The sequence below is a fragment of the Pomacea canaliculata genome, linkage group LG7 (genome assembly GCF_003073045.1).
Source record: "Pomacea canaliculata isolate SZHN2017 linkage group LG7, ASM307304v1, whole genome shotgun sequence".
NCBI classification, from domain to species: domain Eukaryota; kingdom Metazoa; phylum Mollusca; class Gastropoda; order Architaenioglossa; family Ampullariidae; genus Pomacea; species Pomacea canaliculata.
This window is the reverse complement of record NC_037596.1, coordinates 26,011,349-26,027,517: the sequence shown is the minus strand read 5'-3', so window position 1 is coordinate 26,027,517 and position 16,169 is coordinate 26,011,349. Positions and strand designations below refer to the sequence as shown.

General features: G+C 38.0%; 3 protein-coding genes and 1 long non-coding RNA gene across 5 annotated transcripts; all 4 read left to right on the top strand.

The window, feature by feature from the left end:
* Positions 1 to 724: 724 nt before the first annotated feature.
* Positions 725 to 4,687, top strand: LOC112568293 (lipoxygenase homology domain-containing protein 1-like). Of its 2 annotated transcripts, XR_003100053.1 has the most exons (5): positions 725 to 887; positions 1,217 to 1,464; positions 3,199 to 3,315; positions 3,560 to 3,661; positions 4,157 to 4,687. XR_003100053.1 is itself a non-coding variant. In XM_025245529.1 (4 exons), exons 1-3 carry the CDS (start codon positions 836 to 838, stop codon positions 3,307 to 3,309), a joined length of 411 nt encoding a protein of 136 aa, XP_025101314.1. In that variant the 5' UTR covers positions 729 to 835; the 3' UTR covers positions 3,310 to 3,315; positions 4,157 to 4,687. The 2 variants fall into 2 exon arrangements, 1 of the variants encoding a protein (XP_025101314.1); XM_025245529.1 differs by lacking the exon at positions 3,560 to 3,661 and having other exon boundaries at positions 729 to 887.
* Positions 4,688 to 6,533: 1,846 nt separating this feature from the next.
* LOC112569557 (cholecystokinin receptor type A-like) lies at positions 6,534 to 10,887 on the top strand. Its single transcript, XM_025247367.1, has 3 exons — positions 6,534 to 6,945; positions 7,315 to 8,344; positions 8,786 to 10,887. The coding sequence occupies exons 1-3, from the start codon at positions 6,903 to 6,905 to the stop codon at positions 8,970 to 8,972; spliced, it is 1,260 nt and encodes a 419-aa protein (XP_025103152.1). The 5' UTR covers positions 6,534 to 6,902; the 3' UTR covers positions 8,973 to 10,887.
* A 517-nt stretch (positions 10,888 to 11,404) lies between these two features.
* LOC112569558 lies at positions 11,405 to 12,754 on the top strand. The gene is made up of 3 exons (XR_003100460.1): positions 11,405 to 11,571; positions 12,102 to 12,196; positions 12,563 to 12,754. It is a non-coding gene; the product is annotated as an uncharacterized LOC112569558 (long non-coding RNA).
* Positions 12,755 to 12,856: 102 nt separating this feature from the next.
* On the top strand, positions 12,857 to 13,615 carry LOC112567563. Its single transcript, XM_025244258.1, has one exon. The coding sequence runs from the start codon at positions 12,857 to 12,859 to the stop codon at positions 13,613 to 13,615; it is 759 nt and encodes a 252-aa protein (XP_025100043.1).
* The last annotated feature ends 2,554 nt before the right edge of the window (positions 13,616 to 16,169 follow it).

Sequence of the window (16,169 nt, the reverse complement as noted above, 5' to 3'; positions counted from 1 at the left end):
ATAATAAAAGTGGGTTCTAAACAAGTTTCAGGTAGGATTGTTAAAATTGTACACATTTTGATCTATCATTATCAATTTGAATTATTCTTCTAGCTTTTTTAGTTATTTTTTTATAATTTTTTGAAAATCCTTAAAATTCGTGTGTACCGGTGTGTAAAACTGCCTCTAGCTCTTCCGTCCGTGGCAATCAAAAACACTTTTCAGCTTCATACGCTTAAACAGTGCGGTCAGTCTCTCTCTATCTCCATAACTCTTTTTATAACCTATTGTTTGTTTCGTTGCTTTTGTTCTTAAATACAATTTAAATATTTATAAAGTCACATGGCAACAAATCTTTGTTCTGATTAGTATATATGTATTGGTGATCACTGTCGCGTACCGCGGTCGGGCGTCGCAAGACTCGCTCTCTTGCAGACACAGTCGATCGCAATCACACAGACTTCCACGTGCCCGCCGTAAGCAGCGAAGCCAATCATTCCTCAGGTGAAAAGTACAAAGTAAACAAACCGGAATAGAGTCAATGTCCTGAGAAAAAAAAACAACCGAAAAACCCATCATACACAAACATTTAGATACATCCTCCAGTCAAACGAAGGGTCCAGCGCGACACTGAATGTTCAGTAGAACACAGCCTATCCACCTCACTGAACACATAGTCTCCTTAGAACTGTGGATAACCCGCTCTTTGTACGTAATGCCCCCCCCCCCGCCTCCATATCTTACGTCAGTACCAGTGACGTCAGACCTTGCGACGAGCAAGCGACGCGCGATAATCACAAACTGTCTTTAGAACATTTCTACACATACAGTCGCTTGCGGCTGTTGAGTCAGCGGAATGTGGCGTTTCGTCTTTGTGCTCCTGCTTCTTGGAGGTTGTGGTGCCCATGGTAAGCGGTGGTTGTGATGTACATTAAGAAAACACAAAACACTTACAGTACACAAGCAGAAATATTTTTGTCAGGAACAAAATTGGGGGTGAGGGAAAAACAGAAAAGATAGATAATGAATGTAAGACTTATTTTTAAATTGATTGTGTTTTTTGTTATAAGTTTATTGTGTATACATTGAAGATACCTGATGCGCCTACACACTCCAATGTCTATGTCATCCTCTATGTTAGAAGAAGAACGTCTGAAGCTAGACGCTTGAACAGTAAATGGAGCGAAGTGGAAAGATGGACTTTTAGCATATTGCTTGGTGTGTTTTATTTCTCTAGGGGCCATATGGGACATTACAATTCATACATCTGACGAAAAAGACGCGGGAACAGACTCCGACATCTATCTTACTCTCCATGGATCTCGCGGATCTTCTGCAGAAATAATGTTACCCGATTATTTCAACGACTTTGAGAGAAATCAGATCGGCAGATTCCTTGTTACAACGGACGACATTGGTGAAGTGTGCTCACTGACCGTCAGGAATGCCGGTAACTACGGTAACCGTGACTGGCATCTCCGAGAGGTAAGATATAACTTTAAAAACCATTCTATTCAGTAAATGCTAAGAAAAAACTGACATATTGTGCTTGGGTCAAATACTTATCTACTGTAGCTGTCAATAGCACCACAGCATCTGGTCACTGTGCCACGTTCATGTTTTATAAATGTCATAAGACTGTTCTCTTTTAACCTGAAAAAACACAACAGTTACAGGAATAGTAAGAAGTTATTGTTGTAGTGTATTCTTTCTCCACTGAGTGGCTTCTATTGATGATTTTTTCAATAAGATCCCAAGATGTAAATGATATTTAATTTGGTAATTATGTGATTCATACGTTGCGATACAAACATCCCTGACAGCACAAAAGGTTGGACAAATGTGGTTCCAGCGCTTGTAGGTACTGACCATCTTGGCCACTGACAGCTAGCCTCAAGCCAGGATGGAAACGATACAGCGGCCAGTAAGAAACTCCCGCTACATGGCTGTCACCATGGTAACACGCCGTCTGCAGGTAGCCAATGATGGCTCGCAGTTGCCAGGCGTGACTGACATATGTATATATGTCGGCACAGAACACAACCAATCTGAGCTTTCAGTACCATGATAATATATACATATAAATATATATGTCTAAGACTGCGCCCTGGAGCTTTAATGGTAGCCACGCTGTCAGTCTGTATTTTTCCATATTGGGCCAAAATATTTTGACACGACTGTACGATGATAGAAGTCATAGTTGTAGTCGGCATGGCTCAACATTACAACAATATTTCTCCGATATTTATTTCATTTGTGTCAACACATTTCTTTAATCACATCACAGCATTTACGGTAACTGCGGTAGATATCACAACTGATTACCACAGACAACATTGTTTAACGTTCAGAATAAAATAAATTTGGAAAATTTATGAACATTTATAGTTCATTTGTTAAATTTAATGTATTCTTAACAAAGACTTACACATGCGGGAAGTCCCCAAGGAATTTGCAGTTAAAGACTACTTTGTCTAAACCTAATGGCAGCAGGCAGACAATATTTCCAATGGCACCTGACACACCGACTGTTATTTTACCTGGGTATCACTTTAGTAATACTACATCCTTTAGGATAAAGACAAACAAGTTCCATGCTTTGTATTAGCCTTTACAAGAAAATTTCTTAGAATTCATTCGAAAAATGTTTTTTTATGCAATTTTGTCATGTTTGTACTTTTTTGCAAATTTAAATCTCAATGATACAGAAAAGAGAATTCTCAACGTGTCTAAAGACATTAAATGTCTTATTGCTTATGATTTCTGAGGGTGATTACACATTTGTTGCTAAGCTCGTATCTACAGTGTTGTCCATAGGAATGGGAATCCCATGGGAATCCCATGGGAAACGTCCCATGGGATAGGATGGGATGGGACAGCACACATTTGTATTTCCCATGGTAGTCGATACTTGATATTGCAAAATAAATTTACTGTTATTTCATTCATCAAGGATTTAAATCTTTCCTCTGAATCATCTATTGTATGTGAAGTAGCAGGAATTATAGAACAAAAGCCGAAAAGTGGTTTTCAGTGTTGTCCATAGGATTGTTAATACCATGGAAATCCCATGGGAAACGTCCCGTGGGATGGGACGGGATGGGACAGGCATAAATTGCCATGGGACGGGATGGGACGGGATAGAAAAATATGTCCCATGGACAACCCTGCGTATCTACCATACATATACACGTTTTTCTGCTTTTCTGTTGCTCACAGATTGTGGTTCACGGAAGTTCACAAAAGAAGTTTTGGTGCAACTGCTGGTTATCAGAGTCAGATGGATATCAGAGGGAACTCCAACCTGATGTCCCATGCTCCAGGCAGTAGAAATAAGTATATCCTAGTTACCTATCCGAATATATCAGAAATATATAATGTTAACACTCTTTGTTAAAAAGACAAAATTTGTTGCTATGTGTGTTTCTAAAACATTCAAGTATCCTCTTAAAAATTCACAACTTGACTAACACTGATTTTGTTCGATGAAAGTAATGTCATTATGTTTTTATCCCACATTTTTTAATTAACATCAGTCTTCATTTACATTTATCTATTGTCTGACAATGACTGTTATCAGGTAAAACGATGTGGGTGCAGACTTTGAATCCGGCACTGACTAATCAGCATAAAAGTATTAAAGTATCATTTAGAAACGCATACCTATATTAGAAATCACCAGGTGTGTAATTCTTGATAAAAATTTACTTATATGTACTTACATTTTTTGCATAGCAAAACCTCTAGCTAAAACTTTATGCGTAAAATATATTTCTACATAATATGATAGATAAGATAATGTTAATATATAATATAGTATACAATATATAATATAGTTTACAATATATCAAAATATGCAATTTGCAGAATAACAATTTTATTGGGCAGACATATTCACATGAATCTGATATTGTTCGTTTGCGTGTTTGCGTCAATAACATTTTAAAGTAAAGTAAACACTCTAGAAACTTAGCTATTGTACTTTACAAATATTTTTGTAGAAAAGTTAATAAAGACGACTAAATTGTTACTTTAAGGGATTCATTGCAAAAACATTTTAGAACTTGCGGATTTTGTTATTTACAAAGGACTTAAAGCTATTTATTTGTTAAATGTTTATCCTTTTATTTGATGTTCTTCCTTATTTGTTTTCATGGAACTTACATTGTGTGTGCAGAGTTGATTCACCTGATGGAACACCTTGCTCATCGGCTAACTGGAAGACATTTAAAGATATAAAAATGAACATTCTTTAAAATTGAGACAAAAATTTGTTCTATAGAAAGACACTATATTCAATGATCTTCAAATTTAATACTGCTTGAATGTCATTTAAAAAAAAAATACATTTTCTGAGTATTATCTATTATAGTCAGAATTCTCATTTAAACTACTTGAAAAAAACTTTTCTCAGATAGTTATTTTACATTTGATTATTCTGTCACAAGATGTAATGAAAAGTTAGGAAGTACATGTACACTAGCCAACCCTAAAGAGTAGTCAACTGTAGACGCTTCTGCAAAAGTCTACCTTATAACCCAAGGTCTTTTACCCAACAAGCAATTCTAAAGTGAACAATTCTATAAAAAGTAAAAGAGTGAAAATAATGTCTAATTTGTCGAAAAAAAAGCGTGGTCTAAGATTTTTAACTTTATCGTTGTAAATGTCATCGAAAACGCAAGGTGAAAATAAAAAAGTTGAATCACAATCATTCGTCTTTTGTTATTTGACAAAAATGTTTTTTTGGTGGCTGCTATAGACAAACAACTTATCTACAAAGACATACACACATATGTTGTCACTATATTCCTGCTCATCTGTTTGTGTGTTGTAATAAGACAAACGCAGACTTAAGCTGCATATCCTCGAAATATCTCTATTTCTTTCACAAACATACACGCGTACACACACAGAGCTCGATGACACACCGCAGGAACAATTAAAATAAATCTTATATCCTCTTTTTCCCCGGTTTCTAATGCTCAATCAGTACATAGGGAGAAGTGTGGTTGTTACCAGTAGACCAGTGATACCCAACCTTTTTTTCGGCTTGCGTGTCACGAACTGCTTCATCGCAAAGCAAAAAAAAACAAAAAACAAAACAAAAAAAAAGCAGATACCATTTTTATTAGAAACAAGTTGTACTTACCATTAATTATGTAGTAATTAGTGGGATATTTGAAGTTGTTTTCCCGAAACCAACTTCTGAATGTCCCGCTGCATCGTAGAGACAACAAGTCGGAGCACTGAATCGAAATGTTCGTCCACCGAAAAAAAGATTGAGAGACACCCCTATGTAGGGATAAATACTTCTTCTTCCCTTTTTTCGTTCTTTCAGGTCTTTTTTTTTTAACTACCAACGTGCCGGTTTCCTCCACTGTGGGCAGAAGATTCGCGGGCCGTATATGACCCGCTGGCCGTAGGTTGGGCATCCCTGTTATATTGTAAAATATGAAACATTTTCTTTCATAATAATACTATTAATAATAAAAAAAGGTTGTGCATCACTGGTCTAACATTTAATGTATTTTATTAGTTTTCCTTTTATGGTATCAACAGTTCATTTAAACATCTTCCTCCACTGAAAACGTTGGATCATTTAGACTACTATGGTGTGTGTGTGATATTATGGTCACTGACCCGGAAACGAATGTGAGGATATAGCGCAGGATGTCGGGATTGTTATCAGTGGCAACACCCTATATAGTCAGCATAGAGATGGAGTTCTAAATGTGATTTTTTAATGACAAGTCTACGGAAATGAAGGAAATTAAATCTTAGATTATGTTACAACGTTCACTCTTCTCTCTCCTCGCAATCTTTTATGGTGGGAACAGCGCTTCTGCTAAGGCTAAATTCTTTGGGGTCCCAGGACCCCTTCTTCAGATTTTTAAGGGGTCCCTGTTCTTCGCCCAACTTTGAATGGGACCCCATTGACGAAAATTGAGGGGGTCCTCCGAACTTTTAATGCGTACTGTACGCAATTTTTTGCGTAAGCAGAAGCCCTGGTGGGTAGATGGGTGAGGATATAATCAACACCCGTGTGGAAAAGTGGGTTTCCTCTTGCGACAGAAACATCTAAATGTCAAGCAAATGAAGTTGTAAGATTCCAAAATAAAAAAAGGATGTAACAGCCTGTTACACCTGAAAAACATGGGCATTACACCAACAAATGTGTAAACGTATACTGTCAAAATTTTACTTAATTTTAAAATCTTGTTCAACTGTATTTTTGAAAAAATAATTTGTTGTTTAAATCTAAGGAAAGGAAACTGTATTTGAAGGAGGCTTACCACAAAGCGTTGGATAATTATTGATAAATGATCAAAACTACTTATTATTAACCATGATGGCCATAACAGAGAGTTAAAGTGTTTGTGGATTTAAATCTCATTACATTTCTGTCAATTATAGACAACCAAAGGAGTTTAAAATGTAAGTATGAATTGTTAAGAGTCAAGCTGTTGCTACTCTACATCAGTGATGTTCTGTCGATGTTATTCTCACTATGACCCCAAATAAAGAGTGTAAATGTCGAGAACGTGTGAAAGGTCACTGAAAACCGACGATTTGCAGCAAACTTTCGCGGCTGTAAAATGCGGCCAGCATGCTAAAATTGTCCATACTTTGTTAGTCAATACATTGTAAATACAACTCGATTTAATGGCAAGCTAGAAATATTGCTATCTCCATGATCGTTTGTGAGTTAGAAGAGTCATCTTATGTTATCTATCGTTTATCGAAAAAAAAGCGTTTCCTGCTCTTCCGAGCTGTAAAATATTCAACGAAGGAAGACAATTAGACTAGCCTCGTTTTCAACTCCACACAGCTGAAATTGTCCGTTACTAATCTGAGTTTTGAAACAGTTCTATTACTTACTACAGGCAGGGATATGTTTTACATGAACACCACCTACGAAGACTATGGAGGAAGACAGTTTTACTGCGCATACCATTGTCAACAGCGGTTTGTTTTTATTGTTGCATTCTAATAATTAAAGTTTTTTTATGTAGTGTTATACCAAACTATTGTACTATCCAAGTAATTTCATTTTACATTTAAAATATTTGCGATAAATTCAATGTGCATGACTTGTTCCCTCTTCGGTTCAATTTCCTGATTTGCTAAATAGGGAATAAAACTTTTGAGACTAGATGGTTTTGTAGTTTGGTTTAGGAGTTATTACATTTATGATTTTAAAATGCTGTTGTATCCTATAATTTTGAAATAAATAGTTGCACTTACACTAGAGATAAAAATAATTACATATTTAAGAAGGTTTTATGACATAGTCTGGTTACAAATGCAAACGATGTAAGATACACTTTTTTCTAGAAATCGGCACTTCCATGGGGACCATTAACAGTTTATTTACACTGCAAAGTAACTTGACAACACCAAGTGACATGGACAAACTGAGTTCTGAGCTGTTCAAGAAACTTCTTTCATCGATAATTTTGTTCACCCTCCTGAACTGCGTGGGACTTCTTGCCAACCTCTTCGTCTTCTTCGTGTACCTCAGGAAGTTCAAGACCAGCGCCACCCGTGTGTTCGTGATGACCATGGCCATGTGCGATTTCTTGGTCAACCTTTCTGCGCTTCCTGTGAATCTCGTGTATTATCGCCACATGTACACCATCAGCAGCCCAGCTTTTTGTACTATCACATACTTGGTGCATAGAATCCCTGTCTATGTTTCTTGCTTTGTGTTGGTGTGTGCGAGTCTGGATCGTCGACGTCGCGTGTGTCAGCCTCTCAGACCTCAGCTGGATGCCCGACAAGCGACCCTCCTCTTGGTTGTGCCAGTCATCCTGACTGCCATAGGAACATTTCCTTTTGTTGTCTTCTACACAGGAATGCAGTTTGAGACATCGACTAGTCTAACTGTCAGAAAGTGCGGCTTTCAGAGAGAGTTTCCCGGAGACTCTGTCAAACGTGCCGAGGGCGTTGTTCTGGCAGTGTACACCATCGTCGGCCTCATCCTGATGGTGGGTTCTTATGGTCACATCCTGTATCGAGTCAAGCAGCAGAATAAGAGACTTAGTCAAAACTTGACATATCACAGTGATCAGCTACAAAGGGGACTGTCTGTCCTTTATACAATCTCAGGTAGAAGATCAGAAGAGGAAGCCGAACATACAACAGACGGCAATGTAGAGTCACGTGACGAGGAGAGCTGTGTTGTTCGGCAGGAAGGTGAAGCCAGAGATCAGATGGTGGAGGACCCCATTGTGTCTGCAATTCATCTGCGACCAGCAAGACGAGGGACGATTGTCAGTGTTCATCTGGCCTCAAAGACCACGCTTGTGATGTTTGTACTGATCATCACAACTGTCGTCTGCCTCACGCCTTATATAATCTGGTCGTAAGTACATTTCTGTGTTTGGAAAGATATTACTTTAGTTGAGATGTAAATAAATGTGATTTAATGTGATTTATAAGATAGCGTACAACCATTTTTATATCCCTCACAAACACACTCCCATTCTCAAACACAAACAAACAAGCAAAAAAGCATATTTACATGTGAAAATATTCATTGAAAGTTTCTACATTACTGCTTGTCATTTATACGTGCAAGGAGTTACGAGACTCTGTGTGTGTGTCGGGGGGGGGGGGGGAATTCGTGTAAATGTGAGCATGTGAAGAAAAGATTTAAAAAGCTATAAAATATTTTCAGTTAGTTTGAAATGTTTGAAATGTCCATTTGAGTGATCGACGAAGAAGAAGAAGAAAAATGTTTGAAATGACATCTTAACTTACTGACATTCATTGTGTACTACGATTACTGTCCTTGTGTTTGCAGAGGTTTCCCTGAACCATTTTACGAGCCCGACTTGAACTTCTGGGTCATGAACTTGAGTGTCACGTGCGTTTATCTACCGACCTTACGAAGTGCCATCACCCCATTCATCTACTTTTACTTTAATCCCAAATTTCGCTTACACTGTCGACAGATTCTCAATCTCGAGATTTTTTGCTACGACCTGTAAAGATGACTAAGTGGCAAATAAACAAGAATCGCCGCATCCCAAGAAAAAAAAACGGAAAAAAAAAGGGAATAAACAATTGCGTGTGGATGATGTTTGCGTCAAATTATGTATATATAGAAAGTTATTGTATTTTTGTATTATTGTTTCCTAGTTTTGTGTTATTTTCTATTTTTATCACTGAATCAAAGTTTTATTTACAATTGTACATAAACTTTGGTTTATTTTGGCTTACGCCTGTTTGACGAATGAAAGGCACTGGAGGAGGAACAGTCTCCTTATTCACTCCGTCACCCGTATGTAAGATAGTGTTCGAACCCTCAACTAATTCAATATTTTACTAAGAGCTTCTACAATGAGGTCCCAAAGATTTTTTTAGAAATGTATTTTTAAATTGATTTTTGAACCTTTGGAAATAAATCGTGTATTTAGCTAATGCTTTTTATCACTCTTTGTATTTCTGTTTTGTATTTATTTAGTTCATCTACAAGGTGCTCTAGCACTATCCGTGTTATTTCTACTATCCAGTGCAACAGTAGTGTTAATTCCTGTCACATTCCGTTAAATAAACATACATTTTAGATTAAATCAACAACAAACGAATCTGAATTTTTAAACAACACGCTAAACATAGCAAGATGATACCGATATGAAACATTTCTTCCTGCTTGGTGTGGTCTAACACAAGCCTCACATCCGAATCCTGGGTGTGACTGCATTTACGATTTAAGTGGAGCTCGGCGCCAGCGTTCGATGTTGCAGCCTTTTCCAAGAACTCAGCTCCAGATACCAGGATGAACAACAGTGGCAATAGCAAGACTAAATAGGATCTGACATACTGTGAGATAAAGTTCACTACCAAGTACAAGTTGTACACTTCTCTGGTATTGCTGTTCCTGTTTTCTCAAATGACAAGTGGACTCTGCTCGCCGAGACGGAAAGGAGAATCCAGGCTCACGAGAATACATACCTGAGGCTGCTCTGGATCGGATACAGAGAACATAGAACTAGCGACTTTGTACGAAACAAAATTACCACACTCGTTGGACAGGATATTCTACTTTCAACAGTCAACCAGCGTAAGTTGGTCTTCTTTGGCCATGTGACCCGGCACGACACCCTGCCGAAGACTATCTTCAATGCACCTTGGAGGGTGGCTGACGCCGCAGGTGGCAAGAGGAAGAACTGACTTACGACGGTCAAAGACTGGACTGGTCGTCCTGTACAGGACCTGCTGACTATCGTCCACAATAGACAAAAGTGTCCACCCTGTCAGCTGCCGCATTTATCCACGTGATCCCCCAACGACAGGTGCCGGTCTAGGGATGATTGACTGTGGCGAAAAAAAAAATCATGTCGCTCTATGTGTAAATAAATAAGGGAAGAAACTGATGGTACGCATAGAATTCGTTCTAGTAAAGCTTAGTCCCGTTAGATAGGCAAGGGAAAAATCAAACCTTCTGGTATTTTGTTATATTTGAATATAGGCAATGATTAGGCATGGATTTGTACTCCAACAACTGAAAATGACAAGAAAAAGTAACATTTTAAAGTATATTTTTATGGAAAATGTGTGTTTGTTTTTGGCACTTTAAGTTTGTATATATTTTGTGAATAATGTTTTTGTTAATTTCTACCTTCCGCATTTTTCATAATTTCTAAGATAACCGCGATTTCAATGCTTGTGAAAAGGTACCGGCGTAGAGAGAACTTGTATGCACGGTATGATCTAGTACTATCATAATAATCTGACACAAATGCTTCGTACATTATTGAGTGGAAATGTATAAAGAATGGCGTGGTGTCATACAATGTTGGTGAGTCTCAGTATAAATATTAAAACTAACCGGATGCAAGCAGTTTACAGATTTACTTTCATGAGAGCGACGAATGCAAAGTATGAACACAGGATAATATCTGAAACGCACTTCCGTTGCAGATGATTTGCAGCTTATTGCTCTCGCTATAAAGTGCTAATGTCTGCAGACTTACATATGGAGACCCCAGAAAGGGTTTGTAGATTTGTGTGAAGCAAATACAACTTGTAACTCAAAGAAACCTATCAGTACAAATAAACAAACACGATCCACAATAATGGCAAGAAAACAAAGCAACTCATCCTGTCAGGCTCAGCCTCGTTTCCAAGATTCAACCACATTTTTCTGACTCACACTTTGCCTGGAAATGATTACCAGATGATAACCGGAAATGATTACCCACGTGAAGTTAAAGGCATCAGATATCAAAATCTTGATACTCTCACGAAGGCCTAAACTCTTTGTATTCAGTTTATTATTAACAGCACCGACACTTTCACCCAATCGGATTAAGATGAAAGTCTAAGCTTCCTGTTTTATTGAATCATTAGTATTATTAGTGTCCTCACCATTAAAGGTTTTCTTGTAAGGGACATTAGTCATCGACAGTGTGTGAGGAACAGAAGAAATCAGAGGTTTTGAGGCGAACCTTTTTAGTAGTGGAATTCTGACCATCCTGCTGAGGTTAGTCAAGTCTTGTTTCCAGTCCATCTGGACTTCGAGGAGCCCTTCAAAGTAAGATAAACGTATCTGCGGACTTCAGTGAAAACAACGGGAATCACACAGTAAGTATATTTATACATATGTTTGTGTTTGTACATCAAAGAATGGACCGAACGCGAGATGCCAGACCTGCTCTCATCTGCTCAAGACAGGACCGGGTGGAAAATTCTGTCTGTTGCTGCTGCCGGACGGTCCCCCCTACGCCCGGACCGGGCATGGGACTGACCTGACCTGACCTGACCTTGTGTTTGTAAATAAGCGTGTGTGTGTGTGTGTAATCTCTGTCTGAACTGATATTTCGAAACTCCTGCAAGTAAGTGTAAATGAACACGTCTAAAATTCGTAGTAAGAGCAGATTTTATGTGTGTTTCTTCATAAATTATTTTTTTTTATCTTACTTGTTGTAACTTGTACTTTGGAAATGTCTCTTGCTATCTTTCAAACAGTTTTGCGTTGTCTGTACTTCCGTCCTCCAACTTATCTAACTAATCCTCCAAGAAGACCTTATTTTCAATCACACACAGATAGTTTATAGCTGCACTGCTGCACATTACTTCTTTTTAAAAAATACTCACTTGTAAAACAATTTCAGATTTGTCAGAAAAGAGACAGTGTTTCAAGAACAGCATCACATGTAAAGGCTGATGGAGATAAACAGTTTAAGTGCATTCCACTGGGACAAAAATGGTTTGTTTTTCGAACTAATTTTCTACATGCTAGGTTCTTTAGTAACAAATAATAATGTTGATTTACTACAATATTCTAGGAAATAAATAATATATATTTGAGGTTTGTACACTGAGCATAATTGAATGTGTAGTCAAAGAGTTTACCTTTCCTGTTTTTAGAAAAAGTAAATTAAAGCCTTTAAAACAACGCAGTTTGGTGGGGTTAACAACAACAAAAATCTAACTTTTGGAAGCAGAAACACCACCCATAAAGTGACAAAATAAGATGCGTTAATCCTTAGCTTAAAAAAAAGATATTTGAGTCAATTTTATGACATCGTGTATTCCCAAATTTAAGTTACCCGACATTTTCTTTTTACTCTAGAAATCACTACTATCGGGGGGGAACAATGACAGTTCAATTTTACCAGAAATTGTCTTGAAAACCGCAAGTGACATGGACAGACTGAGTTCTGAGTTGTTCCAGAAACTTCTTCCATCAACAACCTTGATCTCGCTTTTAAACTGCGTGGGAGTTCTCGGCAACCTCTTCGTCTTCCTCGTGTACCTCAGGAAGTTCAAGACCAGCGCCACACGTGTGTTCGTGATGACCATGGCCATGTGCGATTTCTTGGTCAATCTTTCTGCGCTTCCTGTGAATCTCGTGTATTATCGCCACATGTACACCATCAGCAGTCCAGCTTTTTGTACTATAACATACCTGATTCTGAGAATCCCTGTCTATGTTTCTTGTTTTGTGTTGGTGTGTGCGAGTCTGGATCGTCGACGTCGCGTGTGTCAGCCTCTCAGACCTCAGCTGAATGCACGACAAGCGACCTTCCTCTTGGCTGTGCCATTCATCCTAACCGCCATAGCAACATTTCCTTTTGTAGGATTTCACACTGGAATCCAGTTTACGACATCGACTGGTCTAACTGTCAGAAAGTGCTGCTTTCAGAAAGAATTTCCCGGAAAGTTTGTCAAACTTGCCGAGGGCATTGTTCTGGCAGTGTACACCATCGTCGGCCTTCCCCTCTTGGTGGGTTCCTACGGTCACATCCTGTATCGAGTCAAGCAGCAGAGTAAGAGATTTCGTCAAAACCTAACGTGTGATGTTGGTCGACAAGAAACAGGTCTGTCCGTGAAATCGTCTCCGAACTCAGGCAGAAGATTAAAAGATGAAGTCCAAAATACAACAGAAGACTGTGTAGAGTCACGTGACGAGGAGAGATGTGTCGATCAGACAGAAGGTAGAGCCAGAGAGCTGATGGCAGTGGACCCCAGTGTCTCTGCAAGTCATCTGCTACCAGCAAGACGAAGAATGATTGTAAGGGTACATCAGTCTAGGAAGCTTCTGGCCTCAAAGACAACTCTTGTCATGTTTGTACTGACCATCACAACTGTCGTCTGCCTCACACCTTATATAATCTGGACGTAAGTATATGGCCTCGTGTCGAAAGAGATTTCTTTTGGGGGTTTGTAAATGAATTTATTTTAGTGTGATTTATATGATAATGTGCAACCTTTTTTCATATCCCCCGACAAACACAAACGCACACGCACACACAAGGAAACCAACAAACATTGCACATATCTACATGTGACAATACTGATTATAAGTTTTTGTTTAATATTACTGCTATTCATATATATATATAGGCATTGAATTACGAGACTGCGTGTGTGGGAGATATGGGGTTGGTATAAATGTGTGCCTGTCAAAGAGATGGAAAAAGGCTATAAACCATCTCTAGTTTCAAAAGTTACCGAGTATGGTATCATGTGACACAATGGCATTCATTGTACTTCCATTACTTTTGTTGTGTTTACAGAGGTTTACCTGAATTTGTTTACGAGCCAAACAAGAAGGCCTTGGTCATGAACTTGAGTGTCACCTGTGTTTATCTTCCTACCGTAAGAAGCACCATCAACCCTTTCATCTACCTTTACTTTAATCCTCAATTCCGCTTTTACTCTCGACTGATTCTCAATTTCTAGCTGTGCCACTAAGACCAGTAGTTTGTCATGACAGTTTAGCAATGTTGTTATCATATTTTTGTATAAATATTTGCATACTTGTATAACTAGTATTGTGTCACTTTATATTTTTATAAAAATGTTATCGGTCTTCAGTTACAAGTCAGTCATTTAAAAACCAATTATATTTACTTTACATGTGTTCTCGCCCAGACTCCAGATGTAATGCTTGTCTCAAACATGCCGAGCAGGAAACTGTTTAATGTTTGTCAACACATTGTTTTTGAAATGTTGTTCAATTATCAATATCAATGTGCAGTCAGGACTAACCAGTTCTATGTGATTATAAATTATACCGGATTGTACTCTGATGGCTGTAATAACCTTCCTGAATATGTAGCCGGTCTTCTGTTGATTATTTACTTCTGTCTCTTTATCACAATGTAGTCGTCTTTGAAAGTGAGCAAGTAAAAGTTGTATCATGTTACATTCCAGTTTTGTATAGAAGTAATAATGTGTGGTTGTTTGGTGGCGAGGTGTAGAAGACCTTTCTAAGAGGCTAACATTTGTAATGATGTTTAACTTCTTGTCTTATTCTTTTTTCCCAGTAAACTGTTGTTTCAACCTGAGGAAAGTGAACGGTGTATTTGTATGAGACTTATCACTAACCGTTAGATAAATCTTTAATTTGTTGATCTATATTTTGGGCATGCATACGTCTTCTAACGTATTTGTGGATTTAAGCACAATTACTGGAAATACACTGAGTATAAATATGTGTTTGTGTCTGCTTTTTGTGTGTGCGTGTGTGTATAAAGATTTTGCTTTTCATGAACACATGAATATATTTATTTGCATTAATTTTTAAGCTCTGCTTGAAACTTTAAATTTTAGACGGAAAGAAAGCAACCATTCTAGCTCTTTATTGTGTCAGTGAAAGCTGCAAGACCACCTGCAACGGGAAGGGGAAGTAATCTATAATGGTCTTTGTTTGTAAAGCGACAAGAGTTACTTTCCTTTGACCAGAGTGTTGTGGGAATGTAGGATGAAGCAAAATTTCATACTATCATTCACAAGCTGTACTAATTTGGCCTACCAGGTGGACGATTCAAGTAAGTTGAAGAGCTTACAAACCGATTCAAGCTTATTCCTTTTTCCATCCTGACTGGTAGGGGCTGCATTATATACACTTCTGTTATCTAAACCCATCATATTCATTCTGATCGAGATAATATTTTTAAAGTACAAAGGCAACATTATGTCACTGTATGAAACATTGCTATGTGGCTTTGATCAAATGACTTTGAAGTCGTCAAAATCTGGCATTGTCATAGCTTTCAGCACTTTACAACGAGTGAGTGACAGGCCGAGGAAGCAAGAAGGAAGTTTCTAGTTGGAATAGGTTGCTCTGTCAAAATTTTATGATTAAAGAGGTGCTTTGGGATGTCCCCAATTAAGTTATTGACCTTTTGGTAATTAGATGAGCAAACGATATGCTTTTCCTGATCGACTTTCCAGTTCAGTTTTGGTACAGAAATGAAGAACGAGGACACAAATGATGTGAGCATAAATTGTTATCGGGTCGACACTTTATTTGTTGACAGGAAATTCGGTCGTTACTTACAGCTGCTCCCTCACACATTCGCTTGGCTACTAGGAAGCTGTTGAGAGGACATCATCAACCATTGTCTGTCACTGGAGCAGGCTGACCTCGTGGTCTTGGACTTTTTTTTTTTTTTTGAGGCGGTGTTATTCCAGTTCCGCCCTTGGCTACTTTATCAATCCACGAAAACTGTTTCATTAAATTTATTAATTTTTTACTTAATTTCTTCAATCAGAAAAAAAGTCTTTTTTTATTTAACAGCTTGTTATCCATGCACCAATCCCACGGCAACAATTTAGTTCAGCTTTAAAGTTTTGAAAAGAGACTTTATGAAAATATGAAGGTGCGTTGCTTATGAAAGTCAACTTTTATTTTCAGTAGACGATTATTTAAAGGTAAAAGCAATTCCTAA

Excerpts from the sequence above, each read along its gene's own strand:
- LOC112568293 (XM_025245529.1), top strand. The coding sequence starts at position 836 with ATGTGGCGTTTCGTCTTTGTGCTCCTGCTTCTTGGAGGTTGTGGTGCC. Across the intron at positions 888-1,216 it reads TGGAGGTTGTGGTGCCCATG|GGGCCATATGGGACATTACA; the intron begins GTAAGCGGTGGT and ends TTATTTCTCTAG. Across the intron at positions 1,465-3,198 it reads GTGACTGGCATCTCCGAGAG|ATTGTGGTTCACGGAAGTTC; the intron begins GTAAGATATAAC and ends TGTTGCTCACAG.
- LOC112569557 (XM_025247367.1), top strand. The coding sequence starts at position 6,903 with ATGGAGGAAGACAGTTTTACTGCGCATACCATTGTCAACAGCG. Across the intron at positions 6,946-7,314 it reads GCATACCATTGTCAACAGCG|AAATCGGCACTTCCATGGGG; the intron begins GTTTGTTTTTAT and ends ACTTTTTTCTAG. Across the intron at positions 8,345-8,785 it reads ACGCCTTATATAATCTGGTC|AGGTTTCCCTGAACCATTTT; the intron begins GTAAGTACATTT and ends TTGTGTTTGCAG.
- LOC112567563 (XM_025244258.1), top strand. The coding sequence starts at position 12,857 with ATGTACACCATCAGCAGTCCAGCTTTTTGTACTATAACATACCTGATT.